At 38.0% G+C, this 20,991-nt stretch overlaps 1 protein-coding gene across 2 annotated transcripts; it reads left to right on the plus strand.

Annotated features, from left to right (window-relative positions):
• The first annotated feature begins 206 nt into the window (after positions 1-206).
• On the plus strand, positions 207-20,753 carry BBS7 (Bardet-Biedl syndrome 7). Of its 2 annotated transcripts, XM_030021502.2 has the most exons (19): positions 207-356; positions 713-778; positions 1,491-1,553; positions 2,404-2,579; positions 3,200-3,386; positions 4,102-4,174; positions 5,123-5,239; positions 6,651-6,781; positions 7,537-7,621; positions 9,287-9,389; positions 9,964-10,156; positions 11,697-11,771; positions 12,820-12,885; positions 15,039-15,178; positions 16,198-16,362; positions 17,441-17,550; positions 17,657-17,760; positions 19,308-19,431; positions 20,446-20,753. In XM_030021502.2, exons 1-19 carry the CDS (start codon positions 321-323, stop codon positions 20,580-20,582), a joined length of 2,151 nt encoding a protein of 716 aa, XP_029877362.1. In that variant the 5' UTR covers positions 207-320; the 3' UTR covers positions 20,583-20,753. The 2 variants fall into 2 exon arrangements, with proteins under 2 accessions (XP_029877362.1, XP_040980626.1); XM_041124692.1 differs by lacking the exons at positions 207-356; positions 713-778 and adding an exon at positions 780-906.
• The last annotated feature ends 238 nt before the right edge of the window (positions 20,754-20,991 follow it).

Consider the following 20,991-nt stretch of genomic DNA (forward strand, 5'->3'; position numbering starts at 1 on the left):
ACTTTACTGATAACTCCACATCGTCCCGCTAGTTTGGCACCCAAGTGCCGGGGGGGGGGACGGGCCGCCCGCCGCCTCGCCTCAGGCCTCGCCTCAGGCCGCCAGACGGCTGCCGAGAGCCCGGGTCCCGCCCCCTCCGGCAGACGCTGTCCAATGGCGGCGCGCGGCTCGCTGCGGGCCCGCCTCCTCGCCGTCAGGCCTAGCCAATGGGAAGCCGCCTCGGGGCGATGCGGGCCGCCGCCTGAGGTTGCCGCGGTAACGGGAGCCTGTGGCAGCGGTGAGGCAGCGGCCGCGGGTGGGATCCGCTCCCCGCCGGCCCTATGGAGCTCAGCCTGGCCCGCGTGGACTACCTGCAGGTGGGCCCGGGCTGCCTCCGCCTTCCACTCCTTCCACCCCGGCGGGCGGCCGGACCGGCAGCCGGCGGCTTGGGCGAGCAGGGGGCGGCCGGGGCCCGCGGGGCGAGGCGGTCGGTGGGTGAGGGGGGAGCCGTCCGGCGGCCCCACGCGAGGGCGGCCGGGGCCGGTGAGAAGTCCGAAGGAAGGGGCGGCGGGGGGGAGGCTGGGGGCCGGGGCCGGGGCCGGGGCCGGGCAGGCCTCCCGGTTGGGGCCGGCGGGTGCGGGGCTGCAGAGCCGGGCCCCTGCCGCTCCCGCCGCCCTGCGCTGGGCTCCCGGTCCCCGAAAGGCCGTCGGTTAAAGATCGTGTCTTCCCACAGGTGGGAGTGACAGCCCAGAAGACGATGAGGCTTCTTCCCGCCTCGGGGAGAAAGGCGACGCAGAAGGTAGCGGCTGTCGGCAAGGCTGACTTGTTCTCTGGCCGTGGAGTGTACCGTGGTAACAGGAGTAGTAGTCACCTCTTGAGTTTTTTCAGGTGTTAGTACGTCCGAGGGGAAAAAACTTTGGAACCAAGGTCTTGGAACTTTCTGGACAACTTTTGCAAAAATAGAGAGGGAAGGCTGGATTTGTTTCCAGAAAACTTCAAGAACCGATACGGAATCGTTTTCAAAACTTAAGGCGTTGCTGAAACCACAAGGAAGCTCCTCCGTATCTCTCTATTTCTGTTTTGCTAACGCCTCGTATAGATGAAATACTTCTCTTTTTAAATTTTCCTTAATACAAGTCCAAGCTAAGGAAACTTAGTTAGGAAAACTCAGTAGAAATAATGGTGCATTTTTTGTTTCAGTAGTAAATTCTCAATATGAAAATACAACTATTCCCAAATACGCCTTTCTGGAGTGTTCCGCCCAATGGTTGCTAGCGTTTACACCGAGAAGCAGAAAAAGGATTGTAAATGCTATCGCTTAAATTACTCTTAGACTTTAGTGTCCTCTCTGTAGTGGTTTATCTAGCTTTTCTACATCCAGCTATGTAAATTAAGTACTGTAGAATTTAAAGTACTTAAATACAGGCAAATATGATTAATATAGGAAAAGCATTATTTTAAAATACAATTACGCATGTAATAAAAAATAATTATGTTTTATACTTTCGAAGGTGGTTGTTGGAGATCAGGATGGGGTCATTACATGTTTTGGCATAAAAAAAGGGGAAGCTGTGGTAAGTGGAAATGTTCCATTTAAATTTTTGTTTTTTAAAAACTCTTCCTAATGAACTTTGAAAGTCTGTTTTTATTGACATGGGAAATAAGATACCTGTGGAAGGTGTCTGGCTAGAGCTGTACCTGGCTGTGATGAGGGCGTGCTCATTTCATGCATGGACGAGCACATGGTCCTCCACAGTTGTAGAGTCAGACACTAGTGTATATCATCACAAAAAAAAGTCAGTTTAACACCTTTTGCTTTGCAGTTCAGTTGGGCTTAAGCCTGTACGCTTACTCAGCTACTGTGACTGGAGAAAAACCTGCAGTGATTCACGAAGTCAGTCACCTTAAGGGATTTTGACAAGCAGATTGCTTTTTATGAGCCTAGACTTATGCCCAGCTTAATAAAAACTTATCTTTTTTTTTTTTTTTTTTTTTCCCCTTGAGGAAGTTTGTAGCCGGCTCATAAGGACTCTATAGCGATGCAAAGAAATCTAAGTAGTCTTCTGGAATAAGAATGCAAGATGTAAGAGGGAGGGAGGGAGTGTGTGTGTATGTGTTCTTTTAAAAAAAAAAAACCAAACCAAAAAATAGCTACTAGCAGTGCTGAAATTTTCCTATGGATGAATAACCCTGAAATAATAAAGTCTTAATTTATTATATTATGGCTTTTTATGTTTATTGACTTAAAAAATACTTGATTGCTTTGTGATTCTGAATAGAAATGCACAGATTATTTTTGTCTGCATATAGTCCGTAGTGTCCTTAGTTTTGCCAGAAATTGTAAAACAAATTTATTATCCTTTATGTTAAAGGATTACCATAAATACGATACTTTTATGATGAAAATTGCTTTTCTATTTACAGCCGGTGTTCAAAACACTGCCAGGCCAAAAAATTGCAAGATTGGAGTTGGGAGGAGCTCTCAATACACCACAAGAGAAAATTTTTGTGGCTACAGGATCAGAAGTTAGAGGTTTCACAAAAAGAGGGAAGCAGTTTCTTTCGTTTGAAACTAACCTCACTGAAAGCATCAAAGCTATGTATGTATGGTATTTTGCATTTTTCATAGACATAGCAGATTGTTAGTTTATGATTTTATGAAGTAATTTTTTACTGTATTGTGTGCTTGTAGGGAACACTTAAGTGCCAGACCAGCTTTAGCTTGTGCCGTGACTTGTAGGAAGGAACTTAGGTGAGGTTTAGAAAGTGCAGGGGAGCTTGGGAGGGGTCTGGAGGCACTCACATCAGTGCAAAGGCAGGTGAGCGGAGCTGGGGTTATTGCCATAGCGTATCATGTCCATATACCCTTCCTGTAGCGGAACAGGAACAAATTTTTTATTTTTCCTTTTTGGATGATGTTGTGGGATGCTGCCACATATAAACTGGCTTGAGAAGAATTAATATAATCAAAATATATTAATGAAATTTCTATAAAGGTATTCTTAGGATTTTACGTGAAGGCAAAATAGGAAATTTGAGAGCTGTAGAAATCATGTGGGTTTAGCATTCATAAGAAACTTTTTTTTAATAGCTGGAGCAGCTTGCGGGGCCCACTAATGCCTTGAATCTGTAAGCAGTAGTGCATGCGTATAGTAGGGCTAAAAGACTATCACTGCAACTATACTGCAAGAATGCTATAGGAAGTGTTTTCTTTTCTCAGGCATATTTCAGGAGCAGATCTCTTTCTTTGTGCAAGCTATATCTATAACCATTACTGCGACTGCAAAGACCAGAACTACTACTTATCGGGAGATAAAATCAATGATGTTCTCTGCCTTCCTGTAGATAAAGTGAATTGCGTTACACCGGTACTTGCATGTCAGGATAGAGTCCTCAGAGTTTTACAGGTTAAAATACTTGCTCGTTTATGTTTTATGTATTGATGCCATAGAACTGGAGTAATTCTTAAGGCAATCAGCATATCAGCATGGCTTAAGCATCGTAAGGATAAGCATATTATATCTTCCTTGGTAGCATTACTGTTTATAATGCTGGTCCTTTTTTTCTTTTTTTTTTTCCCCTAAAGAAAATCATGATTATAAACTTGCAAAATGAGGATTAGTAAAACCATTATAAATAAGATTTGGAATTCATAGGTGGAAGTAGATAACAAATTGGTCCCTTCTAACAAATAGTGCTCACATAAGGGAATTAAATGTGTAAGTCTTTATCAGTTTGGAAGTTCTTGCTCTCACAAATTACTGTTACGGCAAGTCTGAGTGATATTAAGTGATTTAACAACCTTGTTTACCAGATAAATTCACAGATTATTTTTAATAATAACACATTTCAAGAGTCCTATATTTTATTTGTATACACTTTGCCCTGTTTTGGCTTAGAAATGGTTCTCCCATAGGTATTGGGAGTTTGCATAAGTGAACCATATATGTTACTGTTATTCATAATAATTTTGTCCTTATGTTTGTGGCGTTTTGTTATGGTTTATTTTGTGGTTGGTGTTTTGGGGTTTGTTTGTTTTGGTTGATGTGGTTTTGTTTGGTTTGTGTTTTGGTTTTTTTTGTTTTTACAAAACTCATTCAAGATAGTTCTCTTTGTCTTTAGGGGTCTGATTTACTGTATGAAGTAGAAGTTCCTGGACCACCTACTGTTCTTGCTCTAAACAATGGAAATGGGGGTAACAAGATTTTGAATATACCCATATCTAAATAATGTTATTTTACTGTATTTTTAAGATTTTATTGCTTGTATTTGTTAATTACATTTTGCCTTGATTTTTAAGCTGATGTTAAAAATGCAACAGAGAGCTGACTGTGTGAAGTCATTTCTTACATACAAATAAATACATACACACACATATAACTGTATTAGCTCTAAATGATATTCACATTTAATTGAAAGCCTCTTACAAGAGCAGTGAGATGTAAGGTGGTCTCATTGTGTAAATACAAACTGGACTTTTGGGGGCCTTGTCAAAGTTCTGGGTTTGGGTTTCTCTTACACATGGATTTCCATAACTGGAATCGCTAGTTGCATCCGTCCGTGGATGGATGAGAATATAGAGTAGAGCTCACGTAAACTTAAGACTGTGGAAGGATCAAGCTTAAAATAGTTTGATCATCCTTCTTGCTAATCTGTTCTAACCTAATAGAAATCGCTTTAGTGTGTTGATCTGGTGCTTAATTTAGTTTCAGTTAGGTGGTGTGACAATGACATTGAGAGTTGGTTTGGAAAAGTTGCTCGTTCTTGCTTATGTCTTGGCACAACATTCACTATTGGATGTGTGTTCTGAATGAATCTCTTTGTTCCTCTTCTGTAAAGGCAGTTTAATAGCCTATCTTTGCTGTAATTTTAAAGTATTGGATTATGAATGGTTTTTAGGCAGAATTCCACTGCAGGGGGGCATTCATACACACAAGAGTGATAGCCATGAAGAACTTATCAGAACAAGTGCAGTTTTCATGTATTTGTTTTTGTTTGTAAAGCCTGACAGTTCTGTTCCACAACACTAGTGTTAGTATTTTCTTTTTCCCTCAGACTGTAGAGTGTAACTACACAATACTTTCAAATCTTTTAAATTGGTGTACTTGATTTTATCAATTCTAAATGCAGTTTATGTGTTTAGGTGATTCTGGAGAAGAAATTGTGTATGGAACTTCTGATGGTAAACTGGGTCTTACCCAGATTACTGGTTCCAAGCCTGTATCTAAATGGGAAATTGGAAATGAAAAAAAGAGAGGAGGTATGTGTCTCAATCTTTCCCTCTTTAGCTTTCCAGCATATCTGAGGCTTTATTACAAGTATAATAATCAGGAAATCTTATTCATAGTTACTTTGGAGGCATATTGTAATTACACCAGTATGTGATATTAATATGAGTAAGGTCTCTTTCATTCTTCTGATTTTCTTATAAATAATTCTAATCAGTTTGTCTTGCTTTGGGTTTTCTGTTCATATTATTTCCAGTACTTTAGCATACTTTTGTTTTACAGTATTTTTAAAGTGGCATTTGTAAAACAGTGTTGATTCATATACGATTACTTGAGGTTTTTATCATTTTGGTGATTATTTCTAAGTGCAAATATACCTGCCAGATTTTTCAGATGTTCAGTGGTCTTAAAGTCTCTTCAGAGGAAAGATTAGCATCTTCTCTGCAAGACTTTTTTTTTCTTCTTTTTTTTTTTAAAAAAAGCTGTTATAAGGGTTTTTGTCTGAAGATGGAATAAAGCTTTCATTAAAGCTCCACAAATGAGGCTTAACTGATCAGAGCACAGTAGGACACTTTCCCTGTTTGGGAAACATACTAGCCTTGGTATGCTGCTTCTGCAGCATCTGTTAGCCCATACTCCTTTGTTAAGGAGAAGACCAAGAATAGAGTATCTATTTTTTTTTTCTTTTTTAAAATTTAATTATCTCATAAAAGCTATTGCTAAATTAGTTTCTTAAAATGCTTCCTAGTATGTCCTTACTCTTCATACAAAGTAGTCATAAAAGTTAAATTTCATCTCGTTACTCATATTAATTCTTGTACAAACTCTCTCACTGCTTTTTCCTTCTAGACCCTAACTGTCTTTCCTGTCCAAACGTGATTAGTTGTCATAGGCTGGTTCCACAAGTGCTAGTAGTGGGTTTGTCCAGTAAGGTGTCAAGTAACAGTACCTAGCTCAGGTCTGGCACGAGTCAGAACCCTCTTTCTGTCAACCTTAGCCAGAATTCATAGCAGTCAGTCCATTTACCAGTAGCTTTAAGTAAGTCAGTTATAGGAGACAAAGAATGCTTGCTTCAGCTGGCAAAGTTACAGTAGTGTGGACAGACAGATAGTTAATCTGGGGAATTGTTTGACGAGGGAGGGTTAAACCCCTCGAAAGTTAGCTATTTGAACGTCAGAAAGGGTCTCTGTTCAGTGCTTTTCACCAAGGGGACTGTAGTGGGTTTGGTTTGGAATTAGTTGCTGTAAAACCCGCTGGACGATCTTGACCCTCAGGCACAGGTGAGGGACTTCAGCCCTCTAGTGGACTCATCCAGAAATAGCATTAATGAAACCTTAAAAGCCGACCAAGAATCTCTTTTTATGTAACTGAATGTGGCCTGTGTATTTTTGTGTCATAAATGAATAAAGATGAAGTAAACGGTTTTGTTTTCTTTTTCATTAGGTATTTTATGTATTGATAGTTTTGACATTCTGGGAGACGGAGTTAAAGAATTACTCGTTGGACGAGATGATGGAGTGCTAGAAATCTATAATTTTGAGAGTGCAGATGATCCTGTCCTTCGATATGATCATGTAAGCCCACATTCATCATACTCTTCTTTGCTAGAAAAATGAATTAAAAAATAAATCTGTATTTCAAAACTTAAGATGTAATGATTGTAATGGTTTACAAGATCATTACTACTAAAATGTATGGGTTTTAATTTGATGACCTCTGTAATGTTGACAATATGAACTTCAAAGCAGTATCCTAATATTTAAGAACCAGAAAGTGAAATAGTCCTGATTTGAGCAAATATCAAAACAGTGTAAAGGGTATGTTAAAGTTCCAGCTCTGTTGACTACTGAAGTCTCTACTGGGTGAAACCTAATACAGTGCTTCTCTCTCAGTGAAAAAACAACCCCGTGTTGTGTTTGGTCTGTGTTTTACATGTAAAATGATAAACGTAAGCTGTCAGGACTTTACTGAGCATAATTACTTCGGTTATAAATTGTTTAAAATAGTAGATTTGATCCATAGTGATTATTTCAGCCTTCAGTCAGATTGCTAATTCCTGCTGGAAAAATACTGTCCATCAGTGTTTTGCTTTAAACTCCTTTTTAATGTCCTTGTTGTGCAGAGTAGAATCGGAATGCGTTTGTTAAAACACCCTGATTTAGCTGTGATGGTCATCAGCTAGCTTACTCTTTTCGAGGTCTAGATGTTGTCCATCTATGTAGGTATTTTGTGATGCAGGTAAAAAGAAGAGCGCAACCCTTAAAACCCCCACAAAACCCCCAAACTTCTAAAATTATATTTCCCTCTGCTTGACTGTATTTATTTGAAGGCTTTATCGGAGAGCATTGCATCAATCCAGGGTGGCTGTGTAGGAAAAGATGGGTATGATGAAATTTTAGCATCCACATATTCAGGTAAGCTTCATATTATTTACTCATTAAATGTCGCATATGGTGATGTGATAAAAATGAAGCAGGCTATGTTGTTAGTGCAGCTTGCATCTCTTAAAATTTTTGTTTTGGTTGGAAGCGGGATAATGTTTTGTGGAAAAGATCTCTTGAAATTTAATATTTACACTTCAAAAAAATGTTTCCTACACTTAAGCTATGTTTTTATATTTTAAGATATTCATAATGTGTTCCACTGTGTAACACAGCAGCTGGTTATTCTCTGGTGTAGACTGCTGCCTAACTGTGATGAAATAATGAATACATTATGTCCGATGGAATTATTTATGATTTTTTTTAATTAAAAATATTGACAGACATGCATATCTTTTTTTTGTTTTCCCATCTTTTTTATAGTTTGCTTCTTTTTCAGCTTCATATGGCTTTAAATGGGGTTGATTTTGCTTTTAGTAGAAAATAAAGCTTCCCCATGTGAGGCGTCTCAGCAGCCCCTCTGTAGGATTCGAGCTATTGACCTGACTGTCACAGAGGCCACGATAAACATGCTGCATACATTAACTGCTGGGAGCTAAAATATTGCTAATTCTCCAACATCTACATCTTTGCGTAGATGAGCTAAAAAATGAGCCTACTGAAAGCTCTCCTTTTCAAAATCATGTATTTGGCAAGATACAATTCTCTGGTCAGTTACTGAGAAGTAATGGTGTTCAAGTACCTCTTCTAAATACTCTTAAGCTGATTAAAGGACTCGTACCTCACTTCATATGAATTGTTTTGGTATGATAGGCTGCAACAATAGTGTGGTCAAAGTAATTTGTGGCTTCTTTTAGTGGGAATGTTAAAAAGATCCGTGAATCATGGAAGAAAGAAAAAAGCGAAAGCCCATGTTCTGCTGTGGGTTTTCAAAGGTAAACTCAGGCAGGATGTGCAGTCAACTGAGTTTGGCAGATTTTGGCAGATCAGGAGAAGTAGTGCTCAGAGCAGTAAAAGTTACATTTGAAGCCTGGCAGCGTAAGATTTCTGTGGATTTTTTTAAAGTTCATGCTCCATTATTGGGCTTTCTTGGTACTTGAAGTAGATAGCTAAGGAATGTGAAAGATTGTGGACATGTCAGCTTTTATGGTGCATTTTATAATAGCACCATCATACTGTTTGCATGCATTAGGTGAGGTAACTAGAGCTATAAACACCCCCTCAAGTCTGCATATTGTACCTGAGGTGTCAGGATATAATCAATGAGTATTTGCTTTTTTATAAGTAAATATAATTAAGTAAACAAAAAGATGACTTTTTTTTTTCCTCTTCAACTGACAGCATTCAGTCTCAGAGCACACTGTGCAACATACAGTTTGTTACAAACAATGTTTTTGTCAGACAAACAGAGGTGGGAAGAAATGTAAGCGCTCGGTTAAAAACTGTTGCAGAGGGATTTATTGCTCAAAGTAGTGCATGAAGAAGAATAAGTAATGTTTTCCAATCTGTAAGTTAATAACGAAACCCATAAAAAATCATGCTCAGTCTTTAGATTAATCCTCCAAAGCAAGTATTAAATTAAAGTCTTGATTCTCTCTACCCAGTATCTGGAACAAACATCGTTCCACACATACAAAAGCTGAGTGTAGACTTTTCTTTATAGCTTATAAGGAATAAAAACTTCATATATTGGTTTAGGCTGGCTGACAGGACTGACTACAGAACCTGTCCATAGAGAAGGTGGATCAGGTGAAGAACTAAAATTAAGTCAAGAAATGCAGAGCAAGATTTCATCCTTAAGGTAATTGCACTAGAAAGAAATTTAAATGGAAGAATTGAAATGTTAAAAGCTGAAATGTCATCTTCCCTTCCTATCTCAGTGGATTTTCTGTATCGTTAATGTATCTAGAAGTAGAATCAAGCCTTTTCACAGTAGAAATTAATAGCAGCCTCATTTCACAGTCTTTTTCTATCTTGCCTTCACATGATGATGTCTTAATGCTGCCTTCCTCAGTATCAGCAAGATAAGATTCCCTTCTTCCATGCTGCTTGTAGCTTCTAAATGATGGGAGGAAAGTAGTCACTAGCACATAATTCAAAATGCGTTGTACTCTTGAAGGAAAAAAGTTGTCCTTTCCTATGACTCATAGAAATCTCTTTTGGCAAGGTACAGTAGAATCTACATTTTCATGTGATACAGTTTATATTTTGTCTTTGTTACATATGTGGAAGGGGAGTCACCAGCTATTTCAGGTTGGAAAATTGTGGACAGAAGATAAACGTGATTGCCTTGCAAGCTTAATCTACTTAATTTCTAGGGTAGCTTTTGTTATTTATTTTTTTTTAAGACATTATATGTGGTTTCCCTTTTCTAGGAATGAATTGGAACACTTACAGATTAAAGTACTTCAGGAACGTGAAAAATACCAGCAGTCTTCTCAGTCCAGTACTGCTGTTTCATCAGTACCTGCATTTAGTGTGAATGATAAGTTTACATTAAATAAGGATGATGCTAGCTACAGCCTCATCTTGGAGGTGCAGACAGCTATAGATAATGTCCTGGTACAGGTGAGTGTGGTTTTGTTCTTGTTGGCTTTCTTGATATCTAAATAAAACATTCAGAGACTTCCTAGTTTAAAAAGAAGCTGAGTTATAATATCTTAAGTATATGGGTTTTTAAATATCTGAATTGTTTTAAGAGGGAATTGAAGTGTACAGCCTTGCAACGTTGAAGTAACTGTGGTAAATGCTTGTTAGGGAACAGATACAACTTAAACCTTTATTGAACAGAGCAACATTACCAAAATACACCAAAATGCCTGCTATACTAGGAGGTTTCTGTGTAACTTTTGTGTTTGTTTTTGAATGTCCCTCCTTATTTAAACAGCAATTAACTCAGTAAATCTTAAATGAGGTGCAGGTTCTCACTCACCAGTTAAGTATCCTCTGTAGTGGAAAATTAATTTTAGAATGGTACAGGCCACCTGTGCACTTCCAGGGTGGAACAGCATCTGATTTGTGTGCAATTGGTGATAAATACTCCTGCCAAGTAGAGCAACCTTCATTAGTTATTCCTCCTACTGCATCAGCTGAAATTAATGTTATCTTTGGTAGTCAGAAAGAGTAGTGGTACTGAATTACCTTCCTTTGGGATATGCATGGGGAGAAAAATTTGACAAGGAGGGATTTGTGAGGTGAATTTGCCATAACAGGTGGAAGAGAACTACTGTAGGATTTTATTTTTCACTTCTTAATAAAAATCTTATTTTTATTAAGGGTGTTATTAGAGCAATGCTAAGCTACAGCTAATATGCAGCTCTATAGTATCTGCTGGTTTCATAGCTAAGTGAGGAATAATGAAATTGTTTAATCTAGTCCTGAACTTAATGTAGCGTTTAGAACTCATGGCTTTTTCTTTAAAGAAATATAAAGCAGTATCTGGTATTCCTCTGCTGTGAGAAAACAATAAAACTTTTTAAAATTTTTTTTTTTTAGGAAGTATGTTGCTTATTTATCAATGTTTCCTGACACTTCTGTGAAGTTATAAAGCAGTACCAAATCCAGTAATTAATCATTCTAATATCCTGTAATCTCATTTTTAAAACAGTGTTAGATTTAATTTTAATTCCAGTGAAAACACATCTAGATAAGAAGTGGTCTGTGTCAGAAGCGTTACTGTAAGTAAAAGGATCATTAATAATTGTGTAATATGATCCTTGGTTTCTTTAATTAATATTGTAATCCCCCTATTAAAATAGGGAAACACTTCAATCATTAACATACTTCATGCATATGAATGAAGTATGCTTTCGTGTCTGAAAGATGTGAATATACTTTCATGTCTGAGAGGTAGTTACACATCCTATACTGAAGTTGTTGTAAGCCAGCCACACAAGAGTTCAGGACTCCGTAAAAGAATAAGAGAAAGATCGTCATGTTACTCCAGGATTAAGTACTAAGCTGGGTGTCTGTTAGGCTTTTACCTCTTGGAAGAAGCAATCATTGCCTCTCCCTTATTAAAATAATTGATGACAGTTAGAGGGTAAAAGCATTAGAAGCTACTCAGGAACTTAAGCTCTTTATTTTTCCTTCCTCATATGTTCTGCAGAGTGATGTCCCAATAGACTTGCTGGATGTGGATAAAAATTCTGCTGTTGTTAGTTTTAGCAGCTGTGATTCTGAGGTAAGTGAAACAAAAGAGATTATATTTATTGAGATTGCATGATGAAACCTCTTAATACTGTATATTAAAAATAGAATTTGGATTTATATTTTTGTAATTTTAAATATATTGAGTTAAACTAACTCATTTGTTAATTTTGGAGAGCTCAGCTTCATTAGAGATACTGCAGAATTAGGAGTTAGTGGCAGGTCCTGACATAAGGCAAAGCTAAATATACACAACTGCTCTCTTGCTTTTTTTCCTGCCTGATCAGGAATATGAGACGCATTCAGTATTCCTCTTTTTCTCTGGATTTGCCAGTATCACATATATTTACTCCACAGTAATTTAGGTGAAGAACATTCTATTTCTTGCTACTCTGTCTCTTAAAAATCACTTTAGAATGTGAAAATTCTGCTGTGCGGGGAGGCATATGTTTAAATGCATTTTTTATATAATAATTATAAACTTAAATACTTACAGAATTACTAATGATGCTTAGGGCCAGGGGCAAAATCCAGAAACTACCCTAGCATTATGAAAATCTTCTGTAAAGTCTTTTTCCTTGTAACGGTCCTCTAAGAGTTTTAATTTTAAGAACTAAATTTGCACATCATTGGTCTACCCTGGAGCTTTCAGAAAGCAACTTTTAAGTTTCTTGTCATTTATGATGATTAACTTAGCTTTTTTGGGGGTGTGTTTTCCCTATGTATGTTACTTTAGTTTTTGGATGTTGGACTAATTGCAAATGAGTAGGGCAGGCTGACATGCATTCTTCAGATGAAAAGTAGATACCTGTGTAATTTTTATGGTGGTATTAAAGAGTATAAGAGGCTTCAGTTGATTTCTCTTCATATAGAGAATTTTTTTTAATTCCACCATAATTAAAATTAATTGGAATATTCAAGGGAACCAAAGATTACTTTTTCGTATTTAACTTTTGTAAAATAGCTGTACGTAAATAGCAAAAACTTTACTGTACATGTCTACAGTTAAAACAGACCAGTAGAACTTCTGTGAATCCACAGACCTGTTTTGTATTATTTTTCTGGTTTTTTACTGTTTACAGCCAAATAGCAACTTTCTTCTTGCAACTTACCGATGCCAAGCAAATACTACGAGACTTGAACTTAAGGTAAGATGCTCCAAAATATTTTCCATCATAAACTAATGGTTATGTAGATGCCTGCTTAGGAATGGAGAGATCTCTACCTGGACTGATGGCTTAGCCAGAGCAAATGATCAGTCCAGTTTCTACTGCTGGTTGTTTCCTGAGAACCTTCTAATCTAGGACTTGTGTTCCTTTATAGTTGCCTGTAGGTTTTCTAAAGGCTTCTAAAAATGTGTTACTTCAGAGGAGAGCCTGGGGTCCTTCTCGGGTGTCCCTAAGATGAAAACAGTGGGGAAATCACAGACTGTGAAAATACTTGATTCTGGAGACAGCGTGTGGAACTTAAAGTGGAGAGAGGCGTGGGAAAGAAAGCTCTGGCACTGTTTGTCATCGGAAATGTTTGAAGGAAGTTACACTGGGAAGTAACCAGGGAATATAGACTGGATTTGTGTGTTGGAGAGGAAGCAAATCCGGTCATTCCATGCTTGTTATACTAGAGGCATGTGGGTGTTTGGGGGTTTATTTTTAACGATCCACCAGATTCACGCATTTTGTGGCTACCACCAGGGGAAGTAATGAAGGAAATCATGATGAGGAAAATCCTCAACATGCACACAGGCTCTAGGTTTTCTCTTTGTGTATTCACCTAACACTGCAGCCCCCAAATCTGATAGTGTTTATTTATGTAAAACTCTCAGTCAAAAGATTATTATTAGAAATTTAAGCCTGCATAAGATGTATCAAATGTGGGGAAGTTGGGGGTGGTTATCTGTTTTTTGGTGAGGTCGCAATAATGGACCTAGTACGCAGAATTAAAGACTCTTATTTCCCAGGTCCCCTTCTTAAGAAATGCTATTAGTGTGCTTATTGGTTCTGAGCAGGTCACTTTATCTCCCTGTGTCTCAGTTCTCTTATTTTAATTTAGGGGTATGACCCTGGCCACCTTTAATATTGAAAATACTAGGTGAAGAGTAAACAACACAAGAAAAACGAATGAAATGCATTCGTGATACACAAAAAGAGGGTTTTTTTACTTTCCCACTAAAAACACTTATAAACTTGCTGTTGTGCGCCATCATGGTGCAGTGTGTCATCAAAACACTGTACCATCACTCCTACATTTGGATCCTGAGGTGATGGATTCGATCTGCACAGGTTCTGCTGCCACCTCGCTGCGATACATTGCGGATCTCTAGTGATTTTACACCTGCCACGTGGAGTTCATTCTCTTTTTGTATTTTGTCTATGCACATGCAGACCATACAACTTTTAAGTCTTGGTGATTTTATTTCCAAAGAGAACTCACTTTTATTAAAAACATTAAAGTGGATGTCTTGCTGCAAAACACTGCTTTTTGAGTTCTGAGACCCTATAAAATAGGGGACGTAAGGTTACAAAGCAAACCTGTACTTGAACTCCGGTCTGCTCTTTTGTTTGTATAAAGCTATTTCAGTAGCTCTTTGGCCTACTTTCACGGCTGTGTTGGTGCTATAGGGGGGACACTCCTGTGCGTTGTCAATTCTGTGTGAGTGGCAGACTTCTTAGTGCAGTCTGTGTAACTGGTCTCAGCAGAGAAGTGATTGATGCATTGCTGCGTCCCCAGGAGTGGAGAGAGCCTACTGTGTCTTGAATGTGTTTGTACATCCTGCTTGTTGTGTGTTCTGAGACTTGAACTTAAATCTGGCCTCTTACGTTTCCTAAAATAGCTCAGGAAGAACTTTGATTGTTATGAAGAGATGAACACATATTTTGAAATTCAGTGTACTTACTCTCTTAAAGTCTTTGATCTATTCTTTGCTGCCAGCTGCTACAGAATGTATTTTTTCCTTAATTAAAAAAAAAAAAAAAAGTAATAGGGCCACTGAAGAATTAGAAGCAAGTTACAGACTTTTTATTTTAACTGATCAGAAAGTAAATTAGCAGGTTTTACTTTCTTAATATTTCATTCACCTAATACAGCAGCCCTTCATTGGACACTTGTTCATCTAGTTTTAAAACATTCTTGATCTGCCCCATTTTTATAGTGGCACTATCAAATAAATATAGTACTCTAAATATTCTTGAAGTCCTGCAGTCTTTCTTTAACATATTTTGAATTCCCACTGATTTTCCAAATCGTGGTAAATTAATCTTTTCCCTTTTGTTCTTTTTTGTGGATTCTGCTTTTATTTCTGCAGGTTCGATCGATTGAAGGACAGTACGGGACACTTCAAGCATATGTAACTCCAAGAATTCAACCAAAAACCTGCCAAGTTCATCAATATCAAATTAAACCACTTTCGCTTCATCAGAGAACTCATTCTATTGACCATGACAGGTATTTGCAAAGAAAAATCAATGACTTTTTCTCTTGAAAAACTGACACAATCCAGTTGAAACAACGCTTACTCTGTAAACTTAAGTATGTCATTTCTACATTTCTAAATTTTGAGCCTGTAGTTCCATTTTATGGGTTTTCTGACAGAAAATGCGGATTTAATGGGTTCCTGCTTTCCTTGCCATTCTTTATCCTTGTTTTCAGGTTATTTTTCATTTTACTGACCTGGGTTATAGTACAGCCCCATGTGTTGGTACAGCTGAGGGTGTGGTAGAAAGGAAACTCTCCTGTGTTAGTAACCGCAGTCTTTTCAGTTTCAGCCTCATTCTCCCCTCCACCCTTTTAATGTAATTCTTTCCCATAGCTAATTTGGCTCCAAAACTGAGCCAAGACTTTCTTTCCCCCCGTATCTTTCTGTTAGGAACCTAGTATTTTATGCAATTTCTACTTGTTAACTGAGGGTGGGGAAAAATCATCTTGTCTTGCCACCAAGGTATTGCTTGCTTCAAAACAGAACTGAAAGATTGAAGGAATGATACCAAATGCTTTTATGTGCAAATGCTTCAGTGTGCAAATGAGCTTCATTATGCCTCGTTCTTAATTATAAATGCTATGCCTGTGGTTTATTGCATGGGAGGCTGTTGAGGCTCTTAGTCATATTTGCTGTGTTGTCAGTTATTTACCTTTGTCATAAGTTTCAGATTTTACAACTTGAAACAGGGTATGTCAAAAACTTCCAACCAGTTTCTTAATCCAGTTCTGCCTCATTTTACTCATGCCTACTATGAGATAAAATTTGAATGTACGCATAGCTTTTTGTCTCGAAATACAGAAAAGTAGCTGTAATCTGCAGTATGTAACTACTTAGCAAGATACCTGACTTTTTACAGGTGTTGATCAAAAGGAAATCACCATGTGGAGCTAAACTTTTTTCATGTGGATAACAAGTGCGCTGGCAGTGCCCCTCCTTCATAACAATTAACTTTTTTTTTTCTTTTTTTAATTTCAAAACGTCATAGGCCCATGAATACACTGACGCTTAAAGGCCAGTTCAGTTTTGCTGAAATTCACTCGTGGGTTGTGTTTTGCTTGCCTGAGGTGCCTGAAAAGACTCCTGCTGGAGAAAGTATCACCTTTTATTTTCAGAACACCTTCCTGGGTACCCAGCTTGAAAGTACTTACAGGTAAAATACAGTTACTAAAGCGCAATGTGACTGCGCTGGGGCTTTTGTCTTTTTCATTCTTGACCAGTCTGCAAGTACCGTTTCACGCACATACTACTGTTCACTTCTCCACCCCCAGCCCCATCAAAACTCCCATTAAAGAGAACAGCAATCTTTCTTAAAAAGGACTGTCAAACATTACCAGGGTGAGCACTATCCAGTAATAATGCAATCTGTAACTTGAATAGAGTTTTTCTTGAAGTTGGTCCAAAAACCAAAATTGCCAGGGAGGAAAGCTTTGATATATTTTTAGGATGATGGCTTGCTTTTAGGATTTAAAGAACCTAGCTAACTAATATAGTGAAGTTATTTTGTAATGCTTATTGTTTTCTAACTTCCTTTTTTTTTGTATTGAGGAGCAGAAATAACTTAAAAGGCATTTAATACTCATGCAAACAAAAATGTGAATAGGCATTCAACTGAAAACCTTTTTCTGCAACTTGTATTAGGCAAATATTATTTCTGTGTTTAATACTCTGTTCTCAAATCAATTAGTTATGTCTTCCTTCAGCAAATTATGTACATCCACCTGAAAATGGAACTGGTAAGTGGGGAAAAATTAATTGTTGTAATTATACAGATTCCAGCCTGCTCCCAGCCTGCCATATGTGTTGTCTACTCATAACGTAGAAAGTTGGTGGTGGTGGGGTTTGGCGGGGGGAAGGGGAGAGTGTTTTCTTCTCCCTTCTGGTATTGAAGCTTGCTGTTTGGCTTCAAGGTATTGCAATGATAAAACTTAGGAGGAATGAATACAGTCAGAAATCTTAGTTGTATAACCTTAGTGCCATACGATAAAGATAACTGCTTTGTGTATACCTGACATTTGTGTATACTGCTTTATCTTATTTACTGGAACAAACTGTTTTCTGACACCGGGATTACACCGGGAATAGGGAAGGAGGGAATAGCATAGGTGTGTATACAGCCACCTGATATATCAAGAATTGTTTTTACAGGCCTTCTTTTTTAGCATAGGGACAAATCTGATGCATGCATGGGTGTTTAAGTTTGTCCATTTAAAGTTTTTCTTCCTTTATAGAAAAGGTGAGGGATGTTTTAAGTCTGACAACATTTCTACAATATCCATCCTAAAAGATGTGCTTTCCAAAGAGGCTACTAAAAGGAAGATTAATCTAAACATATCATATGGTAAAACTTTCTTCTCTATTTTGTTGTCCTTGACTTCATTTTATATTCTTATAAACGGAATATGTAGTATTCATTTGCTTGTTCGGTTTTTTTTACTCCCTGCCAGACATAAATGAAGAATCTGTGAGGCACACATTAAAGCTTATCCACCCTAAATTAGAGTATCAGCAGCTGTTGGCCAAGAAGGTTCACTTAATAGATGCTTTGAGAGTAAGTATCTGAACTCCTATGGAAGGATTTTTATGGCGGATTATGTTGTCAGATAGCAAGTTGTAGGGCTCAAGTCAGATGTGTGTCATACTGGTATCTGTTCTCTTGCTATTCCCAGGACATGTATTTTAATTATCGAGGAGACAGACTTCTTCAAGTAAAATTCCCATTTGTACTATGTAACTAGTGAATAACGTGGGATTACTGACTGATGTTGAGGATGCTTACATCGGACAGTAGAAGGCAGCCAGCTTTATCATCTAATGTTCTCTTTTTGCCTGCTGTTACTTTCCAGTTCCTTCTTTGTCTCTTTCTACTAACCTTTAAAAGTTTTTTAGATCTGGGGATGATCATCCAGGCCAGATGCGACTTCCTTGCTTTGGAACTTCATCCCAGTGTGTCATAATTTCTGAATTATCTGCTTATTATTCTTTTGCTTAATACCCTCCTCAGCAGTTAGTCTTTGGGAGGTGCCAGTTAGGCAGCTTGTCTCAGTTTTTGGACGTCTTCCAACAACCAGCATTTTACTGTCAAAAACTTGCCATCATCTGTTTTGGTATGGGGGTTTTTGGGGGTTTGTTTTTTTTTTTTTTGGAGGGGCAGGGCAGATGAAAATGGACAACCAACTGTCTCTTGTCCTTTGGGGGAATCAAATACTTGTTAGAACTCTTTAGTTAGTAGAAAAACTGACTACCAGTGAGAATAGCATGCATCTTTATTATCACTAAAAGTATTTTACTTGGGCTTGATTTGGCAAACAGGGGAGGTAGAGAATAATAGAGAATTTATTCTTAATGCATGTTGTGTTTGTGCAATAATAATGATGTTGCACATCTTGCTTGCTTTAGGCTTTTTTTTAGGCAGCAAATCTTCTCTGACAAATCTTCTTTGACAAATTTTTTGGTCATTCATTTTTTGGATAATAACTTATTCGCAGGCAGTAAAATAATCTGATGATTGATGAAAGCTGTTATCCCAGCAGACTCATGACGCATAGCATAATTACCTTCCATCTAGAAAAGAACAGTCCTTCTGTGGGGGATAAAAAGTTCTATACTATCGACCATCTTAAATTGGTCTGACGGTAGACTGGGGCATTTTAGAATAGGTCTTTAAACCCTTTTGCTGTTACGAATTGAGTGATACTTTCAGAGTTTACTTTTACATTCAGACTTCAGCATGTGCTACACTTTCTCGGAATTTACTTACTCTAAAAATGAAGACGTGGTGAAGGCTTTGAGCCTTCATTAGACTCGATTCTGTAGGGGCTGGGCTGTGGCGTGATCCTGTTCTGGCAGTACTCGGAGCTGGAAACTGTAATACACAGGATTTGGAGAATCTAGTCTATGAAGTGACAAGAAACACCTGGCATTTCATTAGAGGACTAGAAAACGAGGCGCTTTGAAAATAACTCTTGCTAGTTTAGAATGGGATTGTCTTGTCTCTGAAGTACTTCCTCCCGTCAGACCAAGCTTAATTTCTTCTTACTTTTATTCTCCTATGATCCTTAACTGCTGTTAATTCTTACGATTTAAAATGTCTTTGAGGAATTACAAGTTCATGAAGGAAATGTGGACTTCCTGCTACCAAAATACCGCAGCATTTTGGAAGAGGCGGATCAGCTGCTTGAGGAATACAAGAGACAACCTGCACATCTCGAGAGACTTTATGGTTTGTCAATCAATCCAACTTTTTATTTACGTGCAACTCAATGTCCAGAGAGCATGCTGGACATAATTGAAGTAGTTACAAAGTCAGTATTAGCAGAATTGAAATAATTTGGTAGGTGGGTACACTTGGGTAGCTTCAGGACAACAATAGGTACGTTAAGTATGTATGTCTGTTTGGTCGTACAGCCGAGGCTGCATGTTTACACAGCGGTTTTGATCATAAAGATCTGAAGTTAAAGGTGAGGCAGTAAAACCTAGCACATAACTGAAAATGGCTTGTATGCTACTACAAACTTTGAGTAACTCTCTAAAAGTTTGCAAGAGTTGTTCACCTGAGAACTTCCAAAATTGATTTGGCGTCACAAGCGTATCACAGAGAATGAAAATACCAGGATTATTTGCAAGTGACTTTTCTACTTTTTGTTTAACAGACAGCTTCTTACATTCAGGTGATCCTTGTCTTTATGGACATGATTAAGGATCATATTCAAATTCAGAATGGATACAAGTTAAATGAGTGATTAAATTCTGAGTGGTTAAGTTTTGCAAAACATCAGAAAAATGGAAAGGTGCACATGGGGTGGGAAGGGAGACTTGTAGAAGATGAACTAATTTAGTGAAGGAAGTTATGTAGCCTTCTGTGGTGTTCCCCGTGCAGCTTTCAGCTCAGAGAATCTCTGCCAGACATCAGCTTTAATAAGCCTATGTACATACAGCTTAAGCAGAGTCCTCGTCAGCCATCCTGTGGTAGTTCCTCTCTCTTTAGTGTTTCAGATGTGGGTAATTCTAAGGCAGAAATACACATGTTGGAATGAAGCTGGAATCCGGGCTGTTCTAATAGTGTTTTGGGTTTGTTTAAAAGTAAATAATTGTTTAAAATGGGAAGTTTAAAACGACTCTTGTCTCTAAACCCAGAATCAACTAGAATGGTTGGTACATTATGACGAGTTAAAAGTAGAGGTACCTCACAATGAAAACAAGGCTAATAATAAGTCCTGGGGTTTTACTTTTGCAGGTATGATCACAGATCTCTTCATAGATAAATTTAAATTTAAAGGCACCAATGTGAAAACTAAAGTTCCTCTTCTTCTGGAAATTCTGGATGGCTGTGATGAAGATGGACTAATCGCTTTTTTTGAGGCTGCAGCCTGACAAGGAAGAAGCAGAGTAATTTTTCTTTTTTTTTCTTTTTAAATCAAGGCAGTTCAATATCTTTAAAAAAACAAAACCAAACCCACTTTTACTCTTTTGTTGTACTGTTAGTTCTTAGGTTTTGTTCATGTTTATTGTCATACTGAATACAGCAGTCAACTTTGGTTCATATAAGCTGTTGTCTGTGTTGAGCATGCGCCGAGTTTCTCTGTACATAATGTTCTTCATAGCTAAAGAAAACTCAAATCAGGTGTACATACCAAATACCCTTTTTGCACAAATGTTTTCCCTACTCTTCAAGACTACATGTGCTGCTCTCCAGTTGTAAGAAGGTATGAAGAAACTCGTTGTGGGAGCCTTGGCCAGCGTTAGAAGAAATTCGTGTGTTAAACTGTGCATTAACTATGGT

Source organism: Aquila chrysaetos, chromosome 1, assembly GCF_900496995.4.
Source record: "Aquila chrysaetos chrysaetos chromosome 1, bAquChr1.4, whole genome shotgun sequence".
NCBI lineage: Eukaryota > Metazoa > Chordata > Aves > Accipitriformes > Accipitridae > Aquila > Aquila chrysaetos.